Here is a 19385-nt window from a genome sequence, read left to right on the forward strand (position 1 = left end):
CAGCTGCTCATCTCTTGACGATCCTGTTGGGGGAAGACCTGCTCAGAACCGTGGAGAAGTCGTGCCAAAGCCTCAATCAGAAGAGTTGACCCATGCAGCTTTTAATTGCATGACGGCTCTCTTTAGAGTGCTAGAGGGGCCGGTGGCGGCGCAGACCATTTTCAACGAGATAGGAACAGCAACAATTATTGACCAGACAGTTTATATACTTCTGGAAGGAGTCACAGATGGGGCCTCTGATGCCATCCAGAAGGCTGCTGTGGCAGCTCTTCAAGCTCTCGTCGCCCGCATTACAGATCGAGTAGTCCTAGCCAGTATCATGCCCCGAGCAGTATCTGATCTGACGAAGGTCTTGAAACCCACGACACAGTCTCGCCGCTCTTCCCGGTTTCTACAGATGTCTCTGCAATTGCTAACAGAAATACTGCACGCTGTTCTCAACGATACTGTCGCCCTTTCGGGTCCAGCGCAACCAGATAAGCCGACGTCGAATGACAGGATAGTGCTCGACGAGTCATGGCTAAAAGCAACAACTGCTCAGATTAAAGTCGCCCTTGCAAATGTTACTCAAATAAGGCGTCACGAACGGCGAGAGGTTAAAAAGGCTCTTCTTGATCTTTGTCTCATGGTCATAGAACAATGCCCTAAGACGCTGAAGGACTCGTTGGTTTTAATGGTAGAGACGATCGTCGTTCTTTCTGAGCTCGACGAAAATAACAAGCCCAACGATGCATATTCTGCATTGCAGCACCTTGCCACTACTTACTCCCAGGTTGTGGACATTCTGAAAGATCTGCTCCATACGTGGATCATGTCCTTCCACAGGACTATGCAGGGCAACGACGAGGTGGCCAAGCAGAGAGCCATCAGGCAAATATCAACTGCATTCCAAATTCTTTCCCAAGTCCATTCCAGCTCAGGGATTCTCGATAATAGCATGGCCTTGGGATTATGCGACAGCGTCGCTGCAGTCGTTGAGTCATCAAAAACGATGCCGCAACCACTAAACTCCACTGGAGGTCAAGAGCTGGAAGTCAGTGTGCTCGAACGACGGAATATACTGCATTCTTTTCCTCCTGTACTCCTGGAGCATCGGAGTCAGCAGCAGACTCTTAAAGATCTGCAATCCATGATCTCAAGGCTCAATTCGACAGATTCTGCAGAGGCGATTACGCGGTCAATAATGAATCGCATACATTACGCTTCTGGGGACTCCCTTATTGCTCCATTCTGGCTTGCTCTTGCGTTTCTGAAAAACACCTCTAATAAAACTATAAGTATCGACGAGTTTGTATCCTTTGAAAATGCACAGTCTTCATCACTCTCTTCCGCTCGCGCCACCATGATCGAAGAGTTATACTCTGTCGCATTGCCGATTTTAAATGAACCTCCAACGGCAGTGCAGCGAGATTGGCGTATCTCGGCACTTGGTTTGGAGGCGGTTGCTTTACAAGCCCAACAGCTTGGAGAAGCTTTCCGGCCGGAGCTGATAGATGCATTATACCCTGTTCTACAGTTTCTGGCGTCAAACAATCCAAACTTGCAGAATCACGCCATGGCGTGTCTGAACATCCTCACCACATCTTGCAATTATCCAGATACGCGCACTATGCTCATTGAAAATGTGGATTATCTCGTTAACTCTGTGGGGTTGAAGCTTAACACGTTTGATGTATCGCCTTACCCACCGCAAGTTCTGCTGATGATGGTCAGGCTGTGTGGAGCTAGCTTGATCCCATACTTGGACGATCTGGTCGACTCGATCTTTGGTATAATCGACATGTACCATGGATATCCAAAACTCGTGGAGCTGCTTTTCTCTACGCTGGGGGCAATCGTGGAGGAGGGCGTCAAGGAACCGTCCTTACTAGCTATCACCAGCAATGGCGAAAGCGATACTGTCAATCATCGCAAACGCCAGTATGAACCTGTTTCAATCGCCAAGCTTGTCGAAGATTTCGCGAATCGGAGAAACAAGCGCGCTCGGTATGATGATCTGGAGTTCGAGGCTGACGGAGAAAGACTGTCACACCCCAAACGTCCGTGGACGATGGAGCTCGACGGACCACCCCAGCCAAAAGAAGAAGAAACAGACTCTCTACCTGAAATTCTAAAGGAAGAAACAGATGAGCCACTTCCACCACCTAAGGAACCAGAAGATAGTGAGAAGCCTCTCAGCAAACCGCACACGCTTCTGCTTCACATAGTCAAATCTATCCCGCCTCACCTCGGATCTCCCTCACCATTCCTACGCCGCTCCCTGCTCTCTCTTCTTACGCAGGCACTTCCTGTTCTCGCGCGAAATGAGAACAGTTTCTTACCTCTAATCAATGAGCTTTGGCCGTCCGTCAACTCCAGAATTGCCTCCCCACAGTCTCTCTCATTGGATCTCATTCCTTCCGGCCTCACGACTACTAGCTCTTCAGAGGTCACTCGACGGCCAGAGCGGACTGTGGACGAGGGAGACATCAAGGAAGAGGTCTTCGTAGTCAGCGCTGCTTGCACAGCCGTTGCAGCCATGTGCGAATATGCCGGTGATTTCATGGCCTCGCGTGTTGAATCCGAATATTCGCGCTGGAGACGCCTTTATCTACAGGCATGGGAAAAGGTGCGGGTGGATGCTGAGAAGAGCATAGAACGCCGAGCTCAATATCAGAGAAGACAGCTCGCGGGGACAGATGGCAAAGGGTCCAATAATCAGTCCCAAAACTCGTCAGCAGCAGGATTAGATCTGACACTTGGCCTAAGTCTGGCCCAGTCAGGCACAGCAGGATCTCGACCGTTCACGCCCCATCACACCCTCTGGCGGGGACTGCTCGCCTTATTCATTAGCATGCTCCTCCATGTCCGACTACCGCTCGCCACGGGCGACGAGATCTGCGAATTCCTAGGTGCGTGGATCACAAGGTTCGCCGGACCGGGATACTACAACTCCCGGATATCATCCAAGAGGAAAAAGACCACCACACAAAAAGGTTACGACGACAACAACAAAGACCTGGAAGCAGTCGAAGCCGCCATCGAGGCGATGGAAACGTGGAACAAAGACCTCACGTGGTTCATCTTCCAGCAAGAGCGGGCCAAGATAATGAGGTTGATAAACAAGAGTGGTGCCACCGGCAGCACACCTGCCGGTAGTAGTGTCAATAATAATTGTGGTGGTGATGGCGGCGATCTCCTCCAATCACGCCTACATGAGGCCCTGAAGAAGAAATTTCCCAAAGGAAGAGGAAACGGAAATGCGAAGTTGAAGTTCGCGGAAGTAGCCTTCTAGTCTAGATAGTAGATACGACCTTTTTAGTAAATATTGGATGAAATGAAATGAAATGATGTTACGATATTACGGATTACCTTGAGTCTAACAGTTAAAGTTAGGTAGTTTGTTTAAGTTGCCACCCTTGGCTGGTTGAACCTACATGCTTGCTAGTAATCCTTCCTACGGTAATTCAGGTGATACTTAGGTATAACTCCTACGTAGCAATGCAGTTCCTGAAAGAGGATTGGTCAATCGAGTGGCAAAAGAATGAGCGGGGACTCCTATTCTCGCTATTTCGGCTAATTCTGTTTTTGTGTTGAGCACAAGGACACGAATTAGACAAAAAGCCAGAAAACACGAACAAACAGACAATCACTAAGACACAAGTGTAGTGTAGTACTCGAATTCAGGGTGCAATACAATTCCTCAAACCATCTCTGGATTGAGGGAAGTTGAGCAAAGGGCAGCAGACAACGAGATAATAGAAAAGTTGCCTCTAGAGTAAAACCAAAGCAACTCTATTTCATGCGTGAAGGAGTTGACCATGTCAGGTGTATGCTGTCACAGGTGGCATGAATCTACTCTTCTTCTTCCTCCTCGCTGTCACTCTCGGCGTTCTCGAGCCACTCGAGGAACTTCTCGGCGGCCTTGCGAACCGTCTTGCTAGTGGCGAGGTCGACGTACTTCTTGCTGGCCTTGGTACCCCAATTCTTGAGCACCTCTTCGGACACCAGATCATGCTGGTAGTACCCAAGAAGGATAGCTGGAACCTGAGGAATGAGCTCGGGATGGTCCTTGCCGACGAAACGCTCGGTACCACCGAGGAAAGCTTTCTCATGGCGCTCCGAAGTAATCATCTTCTTCAGCATGGCAGCACGGCTAGGGATCTGCTTGACGATCTTCTCATCGAAGATGGTCTGGGCCAGCACAGTCAAGGTCTTGTGCTTGTTCTCGATACCGAGTTCCTTGGCTTTCATGTAGATGTCGACGTCGCGGACATTGGCAACACCACCCTCGGTTTCCGCGGCTGTGCTGATGATCCAGCTTCCCAGCTGGTCGTAGAGGCTGGGACCGCTCTCACCCTCGCCATCCTCGTCACCATCATCGAAGACGAGGGACCGCTTGAGGTCGTTGGGAAGTTCCTTGGCACGAGCTTTGACAGCCTCCTCCGAGGTGTCGACGGCCCATTTCTCCTCTTCGACATCATCGTCCTGAGTGCTGATGCCCTTGGCATCGGCATTAATGCGGCGGGTGAGTTCATCATCACTGTGGGCATCCACTTCAACTTCACCATTGTCACCTTCGCCATTGTCGGAAACGTTGCTGTCTCCCGGGCTGCCGTTCTTGTCTCCATTCTCCTCGCTCTTCTCCTTGTTCTTCTCGCGACGGCTCTTCTTGCTGGACTTGTCCTTCTTGCCTCCCTTGGCGGATGTCTGCCTCAAGATGAAGGTGCTGAGCTTGAGGCGAGGATCGACCTCGGAACGCTGGCCACAAGCCTTGCAATCCAGGAGGATGCGATTGTCCTTGATGACGACATCGGTTTCGGGATTCTTGCATTTCTTGCAGAGAACAAACTTGGCAATGAATCCATCAAGGTAGTCTTGCAGCTTCTGGGCGTCGTGGGCACCGTTGATGATCCAGCGATCGTCGGTCGGCTTGGCATTGGCCTGAGCACCGAGTTCGAACCCGAAATACTTGATGACGTATTCCGGGGGACGGCTCAGGGACTGGGCCACCGAGTTCAGGTTAACGACAACGGTCTTGATGCCATTGCCTTTGCCCTCGATCTTGGACTGGATCTTTTCCATCTTGTAGCGGTAGAAGGGATCGGTGACATCCCGACGAATGTTGATGGTAGCCATGGTTGCGGTGGAAGCTGGACGGTTTCTTTCACGAAACTAGAAAAGGAGGCTTTCCGGAAGGGAGGACAACAGGAAGCAGAGCCAAGGAGATTTTGCTGCTGCAAAAATACATGCGGCGTCGATGAGTCGGTAGTTCGCGAGAGAGAAGAGAGGCGTAGAGATGGACCTCTGCTTTTCAGAACGAGGGTCTGAAAAACCTTTGCACGGTCAAAACGGAAACGGTGGGGGCAGCCCAGCAAAAAGTCTCAACCACAGGATCTTGAATGTATACTACACGGTTTCCGCAGGAAGCGAAACGTATGCAGCTCAAGCGGCAGGTGGTGTTCGAAAGCGTTGACGCAGGACGAATACATGAACAGGTTCTCGAACTTCGATACGTGGTGTTCGCTGGTAGAGGGGGTAAGAGAAACCAACGGGTGGTTCTTGGATGGGGGGCAAACAGTCAAGACTGAGAGAACAGTTGACTGTTGTTGAGGGGCGTGGACTCGGAGGATCGCCTGGAGAGTGGTTGAGAAGGCTGTCCGAAGACGCTGGCACAGAAAGTGGACAAGATAGAGGAGTTGAGGGAGATGGAAAGTCGACTGTGTGCAGCGACTGCGGTGGATGGGGAAGGAAGAAAAGTTGGGGTGCAGCAGAAGAAATTTGAAGGCAGCGACTCGGAAAACACGTCGTCAGTGGTCCGGCGGGCCTGATGCTTAACAAGCGGCGAGGCGAGGTCGCATCTTAGTAATTTCGTACCAGGCGTTACCGTACCAGAACGGCGGCTGCGTGCCACTGTGGAGGCGCTGTGCTGTCACGTGCGGGCTGTATTACGAATCATTACCGTCATCGGCTCGAGGACCAGGGCCTGGCACGTGACCACGGAATTCGCGCCGGGCTCGCGCGTCCTTGGCGAATTTTGCCTGTTTGCCTCCCCGATCACGGGGTGCGCGGCCAATCAGCGCCCCGCGCAGGATGCCCGCTGAGATGACGCCAAGCGGGGAGACCAGGATAGCAGTAATTAAAGATTAATTGGGCCAGGCACGCAGCTGCTGTAAATGCAAATATAGCACTTTTTCTGTAGATATCATATATGTCATAATTATTACGATACCCAGTGATACCCTCACCATTGTGATTCGCCATAGTACTGTACAGTACAGTAAGGTAAGGCCAGAATGTCTGCTTCTGTGATGGCCGGGTTTGATACTGCACTGCCATACTGGGATACCTTTTCCTCGCCACATTATTTTGCTACATAGCATATCAATTGCATTTCAGAAACGTGTCTTTCCTTCTGTTGAGGCAGAAATTTCCTTCTGCAGCCCTCATGAAGGCATTGAGTGAATATCAACATGATTGGCCAAGGCCACACATATCATGATATCCATGTGTTTTCGTGCTCTGAAAATTTGACAATGATAACGTGTCTGAACACGTCTCCCTTTTTCTTTTCTTTTTCAAGCAGTTTGAATTACAAGTTATTCCTTCACTTACACTGTCTTTATCTCTGTTGTTTCTTTGTTTAGCCTCTTCTTTATTCCAGTTATTGGTCTGACATCTATAGAAAGTCCGCGTTGAGCTATTTTATACAACCCCACACTCCTTCGTTGCAACGACCAGGAACACCATGTCCATCAATCTCTCTCTGTACCTGGTGACGGACTCGACCCCTGCCATTCTCAAGGGGCGAGATCTCTGCACCGTGGTAGAGGAGGCGCTAAAAGGGGGTATGTTTGCGCTGTTTCTCCCATTATACGTCCCGGGCTAACTGATCATCTCTCGATCCTTAGGAGTCTCTATTGTCCAGTACAGAGACAAAACCAACGACACTGGCGTCCTCGTGGAGACAGCCAAGAAGCTGCACGCCATCACACAACGCTATAATGTGCCCTTGATCATCAATGACCGCGTCGACGTTGCCATTGCATCAGGGGCGGAGGGCGTGCATCTCGGCCAGGATGACATGGGTGAGTGCTCTACCAACCTCCGATGCAGTCTCACATGCTAACAGAGCACAGATATCGAAGCTGCCAAGAAACTGCTGCCCGGAAATGCCATCATCGGCATCAGTGTCTCGTCGGTAGAGGAGGCTCGGAGGGCAGTTGAGCAGGGGGCCGACTACTTGGGGATCGGCACGATGTTTGCAACCCCAACGTAAGTCATTCTAAAGATCCCCGTAAACTCTAATACACAGTGCCTAACGCAAACAGCAAAACGAACACCAAGAATATAATCGGGACCGCCGGCACCAAGAAGATCCTGGAGGCTATTGGAGACATGGATCGCAAGGTTGGAGCCGTTTCAATTGGAGGAATCAATCTGTCCAATGTCCAGCGCGTCATTTTCCAGTCGCAGGCCTCCAACAAAGGCCTGGATGGCGTTGCCGTCGTGAGCGCTATTATGGGGGCAGATGATCCTAAGTCCGCCGCCCAAGAATTTGTCAAGCGCATCAGCACCCTTCCTCCGTTTGCGGTCCTCCCTCCTGCTCCACGCCCGAACGAGGTGGATGCCTTGTTAAGCGAAGTGCCAACAGTGGTGCAAGAAATGGTCTCCGCGCATCCGCTCGTACACAGCATGATCAATTTCGTCGTCGCCAATTTCGCTGCCAACGTCGCTCTGGCAATGTAAGAGGCTCTTGAACATCGGACACTTGTGTGCAGTAAGCAGCGATTACTGACGTCCTGTCTTCAGCGGCTCATCCCCGATAATGTCTCCTTATGGTGACGAGGCTGCTGATCTGGCTGTGCACGGCGGTGGTCTTCTCATCAACATGGGCACGCTCAACGGCGAGAGTGTCTCCAACTACCTCAAGGCCATCCAGGCGTACAACGCGCGCGGAAACCCCGTCGTGTACGATCCCGTGGGAGCAGCAGCTACTGAGATCCGTCGAGCAGCAGTGAAACAGCTGATGGCGGGCGGATACTTTGACCTGATCAAGGGCAACGAAGGTGAAATCAGAGAAGTGTTTGGCAACAGCGCTGGCAGACAGCGTGGTGTCGACAGCGGACCAAGCACGCTCAACAACCGCGAGAAAGCGGCTCTGGCGCGGGACCTGGCCCGTAGAGAGCGTACGAACTGGCCTCAGCTAGTCCTTGAGTAAGAAGAAAGCTAACCAAGTCTTCATAGGCAACATTGTCCTGTTGACAGGTGCTGTGGACTATATCAGCGACGGGAACCGGGTGATCGCGATAGGCAACGGCCATGAATTCCTGGGCCAAGTCACTGGCGTAAGTAAAATCTCGTTTTACATTCTCCAGCCAGACAGACTAACAAAAGACATCAGACCGGATGCGCCCTCGGCACCGTCTCCGGCGCCTTCCTGACCGTCCACCGGACCGACAAACTCCTCGCCGTCCTCTCTGGCGTGCTGATGTTCGAGATCGCCGCCGAGAACGCTGCCGCCGCGGAGGATCGAGTCCGTGGTCCGGGAAGCTTCGTCCCAGCCTTCCTCGACGAGCTGTACGCGATCCGGGAAGCAGCTCGAAAGGGGGACAACAGTTGGTTCACAGGACGTGCAAAGATCCAGGAGATTCACCTCTAACGATGACAACAATGACCGATGATACTATTCCTGGAAGAAAGAAGAGAAAAGGTTTGTAAAAAAAAAGAAGCCTGCAGATAATATCCCGATTCGTAGAACCAATCAATTGTTAAACAAGCGATTTCATAACGAAGTGTAACAAATATAACCCCTTGAAATATCACATTTTCTTCTTTCCAATGATTGTATTATAAGATCATTTTAACCTTAATTCAAAACAAGTTCGATTCCATTTGTATCCCAAAAAGGAAAATAAAAACAAAAACCATAATCAATACCTTCAGAGCCAAGATCTATTTAGCTAAATCCTACAAAACGCCCCCAGCGCAGCCTCGGTCTCATCCTTCGTCTCCTTAACCAAGCCATTGATAGCCTTGAACGCATCGTGCTTCGCATCCCCAAGGATCTCAAAAATGAGGCTCTCGCTCGTCGTGATGATGGCCCCGGCATCACGCAGCCGCGCGAGCGCGACCAGCCGCTCCTCGGGGTTGACGCTGCTGACGCCGTCCGCGACGACGTAGACCCTGTAACCCAGCGCCAGGAGGTCGAGCGTCGTCTGCGTGACGCAGATGTGCGTCTCGAGGCCGACGATGATGGCGTCTAGCGGGGTGGTTTCGTTGGCGTTGCTGGTGCTGCTGCTGTTGCTGTACGTCGAACTCGTGTCGGGCAGCTTGGCCCGTAACTCGGGCGTGATCATGCTGAAGAGCGTCTTCTCAATGTCGGCGCGCACGTGTGGCCCGGACAGGAAGGGCTGCAGTTCGGCGACGGTCTCGCCCAGACGGGCGCGGTTCTGCGTGCTCACGTACACGGGGATGTTGAGGTGTGTGCTTGCTTTGAGGAGCTTCTGGGAGGTGGAGACGCTATTGATAACATAACAAGCTGTTAGAGATAAAGGCATACACAATGTTCAGACCCGATTCAAGTCTTTGAAAAGTCACTCACAGCTTCGGAAACTCATAGATAACACCGCGGAACTTTTCCTGGATATCGCATATGCTGTGTGACCGAGAAAAAAAAAACTGTGGTGAGCTTTTGAAGGTATTATGTATCATAGGGCTGGGATTCATACAATAAAGCAGGATTCTCTGTTCTCTAGAACGTTAGCGCAAATATTCCAATTGCATATCAGAGTACATATTTCAAGAGAATAAGTCATATGCGCAAGACGTCGACAAGACAGTCATTGCATTTTGCGCATGCAGTAACAAGCAGTCTCTTCGTATCTCTCAATAAAACAACCAAGATGAAGATGGGTAGTAAAATAAGGTAATGAAAGCAATAATACTCACTTATCCGACTCGCCCTCGTAGCTGCCGCCGCCACGGTTGCCATGGTGTATATATCTCTATGTGGTACAGTACAAGAGAGAGAGATTCAATGAAATCCAAGATTTCAAACAACCAATTGATCCAAGAAATACCTATAAATAAAAACACTATCAATAACCAGGATGATAAATAAAACGGTTAATATCTAAGAGGAGCTAGCTAGGTCGGTGCATGCATGTCATTAATAAATAGATGATTGATGTGCGGGGCATACGGAGTAGGGGGCAAGCGGAGCGGAGAAAGTCGGGAATATGGGAAGGCCACATGCGATGCAATGACGCCAAGCTTAAAAATAGACATTTATGCGGGGAAGCCCCAAGGTTCAAATAATTCATCGAAAACTACTCCGTACGGGGTACAGAGTGGGAAGATGCGTATGTACGATGCATGTACGGTACCTCGTGTCAACTCCATGGTGCCTATATATATATATAGAAATCTAGATTGATCGATCTGGCGGCCTTCAGCAGGAATTAGCCTGAAGCCATAGGATCCTCGCTACTTCCTTCAGGAAGAAGGGAACTACTGCTCATATCTACGATATCAAGTATTCAGCGATCAATCAGTTCCATTACTATAAAGCATAGCACTGCATATCTCAGCATAGCTAGCGCCACGGAACCATAATAACAATCAATGCCTTCCGTGAGCCTTTCTGCTCACCCAACATGGTCAAACGTGGCATGACACCTTACCAGCTGGTCCCAGACCTAAACGACGGATACATACTTCGTACAGTTAACCGCCTACTCACTTGTTGCAGCAGGCTTGGACGGCTGGGTTGAGTTCAGCCACCCAAAGGCAGAAGCACCTCCCACGGGGTTGTTGGTCCGCGATTTGGACCATGGGCCATCTCCTGCTTTGAAGCTCGTCGTCCGGCTTGGAGTCGGATGGACGATCTCAGGGCCACTGGCAGGCGACGACTGTGACGCTGGACGGCCAGCATCACCCGCCTGCGACGACCCCGATTCCGCACCCGCGCCCGCGCTTTGGGATGTGCTCGAAGCCACCCGGGAAGAGGACTTGGACGGCCGCAACACCTTCATGGCTCGACCACGCGTCGACTTGGCCATCCCAATCGCGCTTTGATCAGCCTTCGAGTCGCGCCGCCAAGAACCCCATACGCCAGCGGGCTCCGTTTTCGCCGGAGCTGCAGGAACGGACTCTGCAGGAACAGTTTCATGCTCTTCAGGTGATTTCGTCTCCACGCTCTGTAGGTGAGGCTCCAAAGGCTCGTCTTCGGATGGCGCCGATCGATCCCTATTGTGACCGTCAGGCCCCTCAGATTCTGTGGTCGTCTTTGCGGGAGAAGCCGGTGTCGCTTCTTGCGGCGGGTTAGAGGTAGGTGGCCCGATCACTCCTACGGAGCCATGTCCGTTGATCGGCCGCTCCTCATTGCCATTGCGTCTGCTGGAGTAGTCAGGACGGGACGTTTCCGAGGCAGTGGACAGAGTCTTGAAAACGGCGTCATTTTCAGGTCTAACGAGCGGTATGGAAACTTTATTCCTTTCGTCGTCAACCATGATGATCCTGTCTTGAGAGAACATTATATCGGCGTTGTGGGAGCGGAGGACGTCGCTTCCAATGAATATCTGAATACACTTATCGTTGGGATCTACATCGCGCACGACGAACCGAATGGTCAACGTGGGCAGCTGTGGGGTTGGACTGCCCGCACGGGAGGACGTCTGATGGATGCTCGCTTCGGGGAGATATAAGGGCAACTTGATACACCGCACGCCATCCTCGACGGCAATGTGTTCTTCCAAGCCCAGTTTCTCGATCAAGGGATAGCAGAGAAACGACGTATACGAGCCTGAACAGACCACAGCATAAAGCAGGGTGTCATTTGAGAAGTTGGTTGTCAACCAGCAGCGTATGATACAGGGTACCGGCCCCAGCAGAAAGAGCCCAGGGGGAGGAATGGTAGTGTTCAACGGAGACGCGCTGGACGATCCAACCAGCCTGGCGGCATCCAGACCCAGGCTATTTGTTCGCGCAGAGTGGTGAGAATGCCCGGAAGAACTCTGCCTGCCATCGGATCGATGTGAGAGGGATCTTTCCGTCAGGGGATGGCTGCTCATGCCGCTGCCCGTCCTCAAGGGGAGCTCGCTGGTGGATCGGTTGACTTGCCCATAGTATCCGTGTATCGCGCTTTCATCGAATCGAACGCTATTCGCTCTCGAAGCACCCCGCCTTGGCTCATCCTCGCTATCCAGGCTCATGTTGTTGATCAGTCCGTGCTGCTGCCCTTGGTCGAATCCCTTGAAGGCGTCCACGGTAGGAGTATACGATGGCTCTGCAGATGTCTCGCAATTAAGAAGTTTCCCAAACGATCAGACAGAAAGCTGCAACTCACCTGTCTGTAGAGGGCCACCGATAGCGCTAGGGAAAGGAGATAATAGGCCCCAGACACTCCTCAGCCTCGCATCCTCATCCCTTCGCCGCTCCAGTCTTGCAATCCGCTCCCCGTGCTCGAGTTGCGTGGCGTAAAGATCCTTTACCTCTTCAAACACGCGCCAGATATCTTCTCGGGACGCAAAAGGATACTGGGCATCCATCACCGCGGCACCGGTGACGATCGAATCTGAAGAGTTGTACGCCCGTGACTCCCGTAGACCGTGAAGAGACGCTACTTTCTGTCCGCCTAATCTGGGAGGTAGCCTTGGATAATGTCGTGAAAAAAAAAGACCCCCTCCTTTCCTGAGCTTGAAGCCTTTGCGCTTCCTCACGCTCCTCCTCCCGCCTAGATGTGAGAGACGGCCGAAAGGCCGTCCACCCTGTTTCTTCTGTTCACCAACTATCCTAGCCCGTATCGGATCATCAATAGCTTCTCTTCGATTCAATTCAGCGGCAAGAAAGGCACCCCTCTATACAGAAAAAGAGATAACCGCCAAGAACGAGCTTGAAGGGTTGTACTGCGTCGAGGGAAGGGTTGATTTCCGAAGTGGGTACGGTAAACTTGGGAAGGGTTCGTAGCGTAGAGATTCGGCGTCGGACGAAAATCTCAGTGCGAATGTTGCTTTTGTTGGTGGTCAATGACTTCGGATGCTGTCGGATCAAGGAGACCTCAATGTTGATGAGACGGATATGACAATGGAAGAGGATACTCAGGCAGAGATGCGGGACACGAGGTGGCGACCGGCCGTTTGAGCAGACTGTGGAACGGAAGCGTCTGGCTGCAACCCCTGTCAGAAAGGGCTTGTTCTAGTCAAGGCGAGGATCTAAATTGGGAACTCTAGTCCAACAAAAGACCGCGTTGCCAACCGGATATGTGCAGAGAACTGGGATGGTGAACTAGAAGGACAAAGGTAGGTTGGACGACTGGACTGGACTGACTGGGGGTTTGCGGAGGGGACTCCCGCTAGGCAGGCCGAAGCTTAGGCTGCACGCTCCAAAATTTTGTTCTCGCAGGTCTAGATCTTCCCCGCAAGCAGTGTGAGATCGACCTAATTCATAATTTCTATAGATAGGATAAACTGTGTGGAGAAATAATATGGATGGCATAATTAATTACCCGGGAAGACTACGTATAAATTGGCTGTTGGTATATAGGAAAAAGTGCTGCGGTCACGCGCTTATAAGATACTCACTACATGACTATGTAACTGAAAGGTGTAACCAGGTAATACAGGTAGTATGCCGGCCTCACCCCCCCAAGAAAAAAGAAAGAAAGAAAAGAAAAAAAAAAAGAAAAAGAAAAAGAAAAAGAAAAGAAAAAAAGGGAAAAAAAAAGGTAGTCATAGATGGCTCATTTTGGAGCCTCTGACCAGTGAGGAAAAATCATAGGGAGTCTCTCTGGTACCTGGTCCGGCCAAGTTGCCTCGATTACTTTCATGACTTCATCGAACATGATCTTGTAGCCTTTACCAGTGACATGTAAGCCTGTAATTGAGATTTTCCCATTAGTGAGTGCAATCTCACGCGCATGGAAGCAGAACCGGAGAACGCACCATCCGTCAGCAAGCTCTCCAGAATGTCATTCTTTGGGATCTCCTTGGAACCAGCAAGAGGCTGGCCATCCTGCCAGCCTGCAGCCTTCATAAATGCAGTCCAGATATCTGCCACGGGAATCCCCAGGGAGTGTGCAACTTCGCGGCACGCATCAGCATACTGCTTTGTGTTGCTTGCTGTTCGGCTTGGGCTCTCAAATCCCTTCTCCGCATCAAAGGCCTCCAACTGATACTCGTTGACTGGTGGGGGAGTAAGGATAATAATCTTTGGTTTCTGGGCGCTGATCACTGGGTGCTCCACGATGGCCTTCAAGTTCTCCTTGTATTGACTGAGTGGCACATGCTGCGCATGGGGAGGCAGGACTGCATCATTGGCCCCGAAGAAGATCGTCTTGCTTCTGTTAATTCTCAGCCCTCCCTTGCGGGGTCGAAGTAGGAAATACCATCAAGCGAACCCGTGCTCGCTGGGGTTCCGGAAAGAACTTTGGCAAGACTTTGATTGCATTGGCAGTCGTGTAGCCGCTGAGGAAGTCAGTCCACGTCGGCATTAGACTGGTGTTCCAATTCCCTACCTAAAGCCTCTGTTGATCACATCCAGGCGTCGAGAATAGGCTACGAAGATGTTAGCATTTCTCAGCCAGAGAACTCTTCTCTTCAGTCGGGATATGAAACAAATCACAGCCGTGAAGTGTGTATTAATCAGAAGGTACAGGTACTGACCGTTTTGGAGAGCCGCGCCAAAACCGAACTCCAGGCGCTGGTCATACGAGAACTGGGTGATCGAGTCTCCAAAAAGAAGAAACTGCTCGTATTCAGGAATCCGACCGGAGTCCACGAATGCCTCCATCGTGCTGTCTATGGAAATAGCTATACTCTTCCAAAAAGATGGGTATCAAGATGGCAAGGAAAATAGACACAGATTTATGTTATAAATATACATACAAAGAAAACAAAGTCCAGCAGAGACGCTGGTTTTATGCGTGTCTTTGAGTCAAGAATCTCTTTGTGTCAAGAATCAATCAGTCAGGACATGTAGGGAATCCGGCCCACTTGCGGAGAGATGAGGGAACCAAGGTTTAGATCTCCCGAAACCCGAAGTTCAGACGGGCCTTAAGGTTGTGGCGAAATAATGGACAGTGACGCTGCAGAAACAATCATATTTTCAAGAGATAAATCGTCTTATGCATCTCCAAATTGGCTCAATAATAATCTGTTAGCAGAAACAATGACCTAATGGAGGTGTTGGCTTACGATGTTCAGTTACGTAGCGAAAATGAACTTCGTGCGACCGCTGACCGTTCCATTTGCCGCGCAAGGTTTACCGCTTTCAAGGTATTCTTGAAGGGAGACAGTCTTCATCTTCGAGCTTGTGGGAATCAACGGCCAAAAATGGAAGTTCTTGATCTTCTCCACGCCTTCTTCCTGCTGCTACGAGACTGACGGCTGGGACAGGCTTGGCGAAATAGTTCTCCAGATGCTAATTGTAGTCGTCAACATGCTTGTTGCTAGCAAGCTACTCCGTAAGGTCACTGTGCAGCATAAGGTCGTCCGTTGTAGTTCTGTCGCACTGTTCCATTAATCAACTCGCAGTCTCTTTCTCCAGAGCCAAATGTATACTGACCGTAGGCAAAACAATGGTCTCTATGATGACGCTGGGGCGAGCTAAACTGACAAGTAGCTGTCCATGGAATCGCGAGTGGATATGTGCTTAATTATCGAGCGGATCCGTGGTGGGGATCTGTAGCCGATGTCGCTTCGCAACCCGGCACTGACGGAGAGCTCTGGATAGATGCTGCCACAATTGGCATGATATCTCGTCCTCTGATTATCCATAGACAATAACAATGCCCCTCAGAGGGCTTCTGCATTCGATGGCGATCGATGGTTGAGGGAGTCGATGGAGGAGGCATTGAAGTCACCACCAGCTGGCCGCCCTCCTCACCGCCCGGGGCTCCAGCGGGCTTCGGGCCAATGGGCGCCCCGTGCAGGCCGGCAGCCAACCACAGCGCCGCCTAAGCGTCTTCAAGGAGGCTTCGAGGACCCTTGCGGGACGCATCTTGTCATGGCCGTCAGATGATCCCAGCTCGCATGTTCGTGGCTGACTGGGCCTCTCGATCATCTGTAGACTTCCGTCCTCCTCTTCTTGTGTTGTTTTGACGACATTCTTGACCTGGTTCTGCCTCCCGCTTGGGGGCTCGCGAGCCATTCCGCGCTTCTCATGTGCGTGGAGCAGTAACTGTTATCCATACCTTTCCATCTCCAGCTTCTCCTCTCTTCCTTGGGCTTCGTGAGGCTGTTGTGATTGGTGAGAATCCCCAGCTGTCTGATTCTTTGAGGTCTCAGTCCGGAAGGTCAGCAGTTCATCCCAGTCGTCTGACCACCCCGCCCTCCATTGTCCGGGGCTCCACACTTGTGACTGCAATGGCGAGAAATAAATGCGGAGAGGTTTCCCAGGCTAACCTGCCCCCTCGACAGAATCCGAAGATGCCTCGTTCGATTCCCTCGTATCTCTCTTCTGCATCGCAGGGCGATGACGACGACGATGAGTACCAGTATGACCGAATACAAGCACCCAGGACGGTCCCTGCGTCGCCGACCGATGGTCGACGAAGCCCTCCCCATGAAAGGACGAGTCCTGTTAGGGACCAGTTCTCGGAATCAGGTTCGACGGTCGTACACTGGCATCTCTTTCACCTCTCGTCCGGATGCCGTCAGGTACAATGCGTCTAGTGGCACCCTGCGTCGGCCCAGGCATCATAGCCGCAAGAACTCGCAGAATACCCGATTTGGCCCGGACGGCAACTCTCATCCTTCCGGGCCTGGTGCGGATGACGCAGCTGCAAAGGACGGCATGATGGCGTCCTCGTTCCTTGATGAGCGGCTGTGGTACGACCAGTTCACCTCTATCGACTGGGTCCACGACAGCATAGCGGACGGGATTCGTCTCAGAAAACTGAGAAGCAGAAAGGACCTTCGTGGGAGGTTGCTTGCCTTGTTCGATAGTGTCCAAGGTTGGATTTTGGTTGCAGTCATTGGATGCATTACTGCTGCCATTGCCTATTTCGTCGATGTCACGGAGAACACTATCTATGACCTCAAAGACGGATTCTGTACTACGACTTGGTTCGCCAGCAGAAAGTCTTGCTGCCGGAGTGAGGTGACATGCGATGCCTGGCGATCGTGGTCGCAGATTCTGGGGCCAAGCAGTGTCGACCATGAGTCGGTGGACTTTGCGCTCTACGTTGTTTGGGCGGTTGTGCTCGCCGCGGCTGCATGTGCTCTGACGCTTTTTACCAAGACGGTCGTGCCATCTACTATCTCGTTGTCTACCCTAGATGAGAACCTGGGGGCCGAGTTGGGTGCTGGAAATTCGAGCCCGAGCGGTTTTTTCTCTACGCTGCGAAGTCGTCCGGCTATGGTTTACTATTCTGCCGCGGGCAGTGGAGTAGCAGAGGTTAAAGTCATCCTAAGCGGCTTTGTCTTGCATGGTTATTTGGGGCTGAAGACGCTCGTGTTCAAGACTCTGGCTTTGATCTTGGCTATTTCGTCGGGGCTGAGCTTAGGGAAAGAGGGCCCTTATGTCCATATTGGCTCTTGTGTCGGGAACATCTGCTGCCGGATCTTTGCCAAGTATCGCAATAATGACGGCAAAAGGCGCGAGGTTTTGAGTGCAAGCGCGTCCAGCGGTGTGGCTGTTGCTTTTGGAGCTCCTATCGGCGGTGTTCTCTTTGGGTTAGAAGAAGTCAGGTATGTAAGCCGTCTGTTGGCCCTGTAGCCTACCGTGCTCGTGCTGACGGCCATTAGCTATTACTTTCCTCCCAAAACGCTTTTCAGGACCTTCTTTTGTTGCATTGCTGCCGCGTTGTCATTGAAATTCCTCAACCCATATGGAACAGGCAAAATCGTTCTTTTCGAGGTCCGTTACCTATCAGACTGGGAGATTTTGAGATGATGGTCTTCGTCCTCCTGGGCGTTCTGGGTGGTGTGGCGGGTGCCTTGTTCATCAAGGCCGCAGGCTTGTGGGCGCGATCTTTCCGACGGATACCGATTATCAAAAAATGGCCGATGCTAGAGGTTGTACTCGTGGCCCTGGTTACAGGGCTAGTGAGCTATTGGAATCGGTACACGAAGCTGGCTGTCTCGGAGCTCCTTTCTGAACTCGCTACTCCCTGCAATAGGACTAGCGAATCAGAAACAGGGTTGTGTCCTGACAAGGACGGGATCATGGAGGTGGTCCGGTACCTGCTAGCTGCTTTTCTCATCAAGAGCATATTGACAATCATTACGTTTGGTATCAAGGTGCCTGCTGGTATTTATGTCCCATCGATGGTGGTTGGCGGTCTGATGGGACGGATAGTGGGACATATCACTCAGTATTTTGTTGTGACGTACCCCGACTTCTTCTTGTTTGCCAGCTGCCCAGCAACCCCTGGAATGGAATCATGCGTCACGCCTGGTGTTTATGCAATGATTGCGGCAGGGGCCACTATGTGCGGTGTGACCCGGTTGTCTGTGACGCTGGCCGTCATCTTGTTCGAGTTGACGGGAAGTCTGAACCACGTTCTTCCCTTCTGCATCGCTGTGCTGTGCGCCAAATGGACAGCTGATGCCATTGAGCCTCGAAGCATTTACGTATGTTGTCGTCCGTCCATGCTAGTGAGAAGATGAGATAGCTAACTTTGCCTAGGATTTGCTCATCGACATGAATTCGTATCCATTCCTTGACAACAAGACTCATCCCATCTGCGATGCAGAGTTGGGTGATCTCGTTCCACCCGTCCGGAAACATCGCATCATTGACATTTCCAACTCGCCCCTCGTACCCGCCAGAGAGCTGCGTGAAAAGTTGGACTACCTGCTCATGGCTGGCGAGCTCGACAGTGGTCTGCCGATTGTCCGAGACAATATCCTGGTGGGACTGATTCCTGCCCCTGATCTGGAGTTCGCTTTGGATAAATTGGAAGATGAGGACAACGAGCTCTGCATTATGTCTGTCGACAGGTCCTATACCGATATACAAGAGGGGAATGACGACAACAGAGCTTCTTGGCGAGACTTTACGCCGTATATTGATCCGGTAAGTTTGACACTTAGGTATTTATCTAGTCTTTATCAGGACTAACGGAATTTGCCTAGGCCCCTGTTGCTCTCGACATACACTCGCCCATTGACCTGGTCTATCAGTGCTTCATGAAGCTGGGCCTGCGATACATCTGCGTTCTCCGCGATGGCAAGTTCGTAGGCCTGGTGCACAAAAAGCTGTTTGTGAAATTCATGAAGGAGAACGAGGAAATCTAGGTATATATATTATCATATCAGGCCTCTTCCTTATCATCACCTGAATTTTTCTCGCATCTCTCGCATCTGGGGCTGTCGGCATCCTCCCATCTCCTTACATTCTCGAACCCATGCATATATCCGCCTGTCGGCAGGCATATGTCGTGAACATGTTTTGGATGTTCT

At 51.3% G+C, this 19385-nt stretch overlaps 7 protein-coding genes across 7 annotated transcripts; 3 read left to right on the plus strand and 4 right to left on the minus strand.

Moving 5' to 3' along the window:
- Window positions 1-4: 4 nt before the first annotated feature.
- On the plus strand, window positions 5-3274 carry T310_4797 (uncharacterized protein; the record flags this gene model as incomplete). The annotated part of the gene is made up of 1 exon (XM_013472302.1): window positions 5-3274. A coding segment is annotated over one exon (3270 nt), but the record flags the coding sequence as incomplete, so codon positions are not given.
- Window positions 3275-3834: 560 nt separating this feature from the next.
- Window positions 3835-5118, minus strand: T310_4798 (eukaryotic translation initiation factor 5; the record flags this gene model as incomplete). The annotated part of the gene is made up of 1 exon (XM_013472303.1): window positions 3835-5118. One exon carries the CDS (start codon window positions 5116-5118, stop codon window positions 3835-3837), a length of 1284 nt encoding a protein of 427 aa, XP_013327757.1.
- A 1609-nt stretch (window positions 5119-6727) lies between these two features.
- T310_4799 (Thiamine-phosphate diphosphorylase) lies at window positions 6728-8641 on the plus strand (the record flags this gene model as incomplete). The annotated part of the gene is made up of 7 exons (XM_013472304.1): window positions 6728-6827; window positions 6891-7067; window positions 7119-7254; window positions 7311-7724; window positions 7792-8168; window positions 8227-8327; window positions 8384-8641. The coding sequence occupies 7 exons, from the start codon at window positions 6728-6730 to the stop codon at window positions 8639-8641; spliced, it is 1563 nt and encodes a 520-aa protein (XP_013327758.1).
- Window positions 8642-8942: 301 nt separating this feature from the next.
- T310_4800 (Isochorismatase family hydrolase) lies at window positions 8943-9973 on the minus strand (the record flags this gene model as incomplete). The annotated part of the gene is made up of 3 exons (XM_013472305.1): window positions 8943-9501; window positions 9584-9731; window positions 9931-9973. The coding sequence occupies 3 exons, from the start codon at window positions 9971-9973 to the stop codon at window positions 8943-8945; spliced, it is 750 nt and encodes a 249-aa protein (XP_013327759.1).
- A 742-nt stretch (window positions 9974-10715) lies between these two features.
- On the minus strand, window positions 10716-12530 carry T310_4801 (uncharacterized protein; the record flags this gene model as incomplete). The annotated part of the gene is made up of 2 exons (XM_013472306.1): window positions 10716-12268; window positions 12329-12530. 2 exons carry the CDS (start codon window positions 12528-12530, stop codon window positions 10716-10718), a joined length of 1755 nt encoding a protein of 584 aa, XP_013327760.1.
- Window positions 12531-13720: 1190 nt separating this feature from the next.
- T310_4802 (GDSL Lipase/Acylhydrolase family protein) lies at window positions 13721-14769 on the minus strand (the record flags this gene model as incomplete). Its single annotated transcript, XM_013472307.1, has 5 exons — window positions 13721-13854; window positions 13923-14313; window positions 14366-14444; window positions 14495-14534; window positions 14643-14769. 5 exons carry the CDS (start codon window positions 14767-14769, stop codon window positions 13721-13723), a joined length of 771 nt encoding a protein of 256 aa, XP_013327761.1.
- Window positions 14770-16476: 1707 nt separating this feature from the next.
- T310_4803 (Voltage-gated chloride channel (ClcA)) lies at window positions 16477-19220 on the plus strand (the record flags this gene model as incomplete). Its single annotated transcript, XM_013472308.1, has 4 exons — window positions 16477-17673; window positions 17727-18554; window positions 18610-18999; window positions 19059-19220. The coding sequence occupies 4 exons, from the start codon at window positions 16477-16479 to the stop codon at window positions 19218-19220; spliced, it is 2577 nt and encodes an 858-aa protein (XP_013327762.1).
- Window positions 19221-19385: the final 165 nt, after the last annotated feature.

Source organism: Rasamsonia emersonii, assembly GCF_000968595.1.
Source record: "Rasamsonia emersonii CBS 393.64 chromosome Unknown ctg1118621760168, whole genome shotgun sequence".
NCBI classification, from domain to species: Eukaryota; Fungi; Ascomycota; class Eurotiomycetes; order Eurotiales; family Trichocomaceae; genus Rasamsonia; species Rasamsonia emersonii.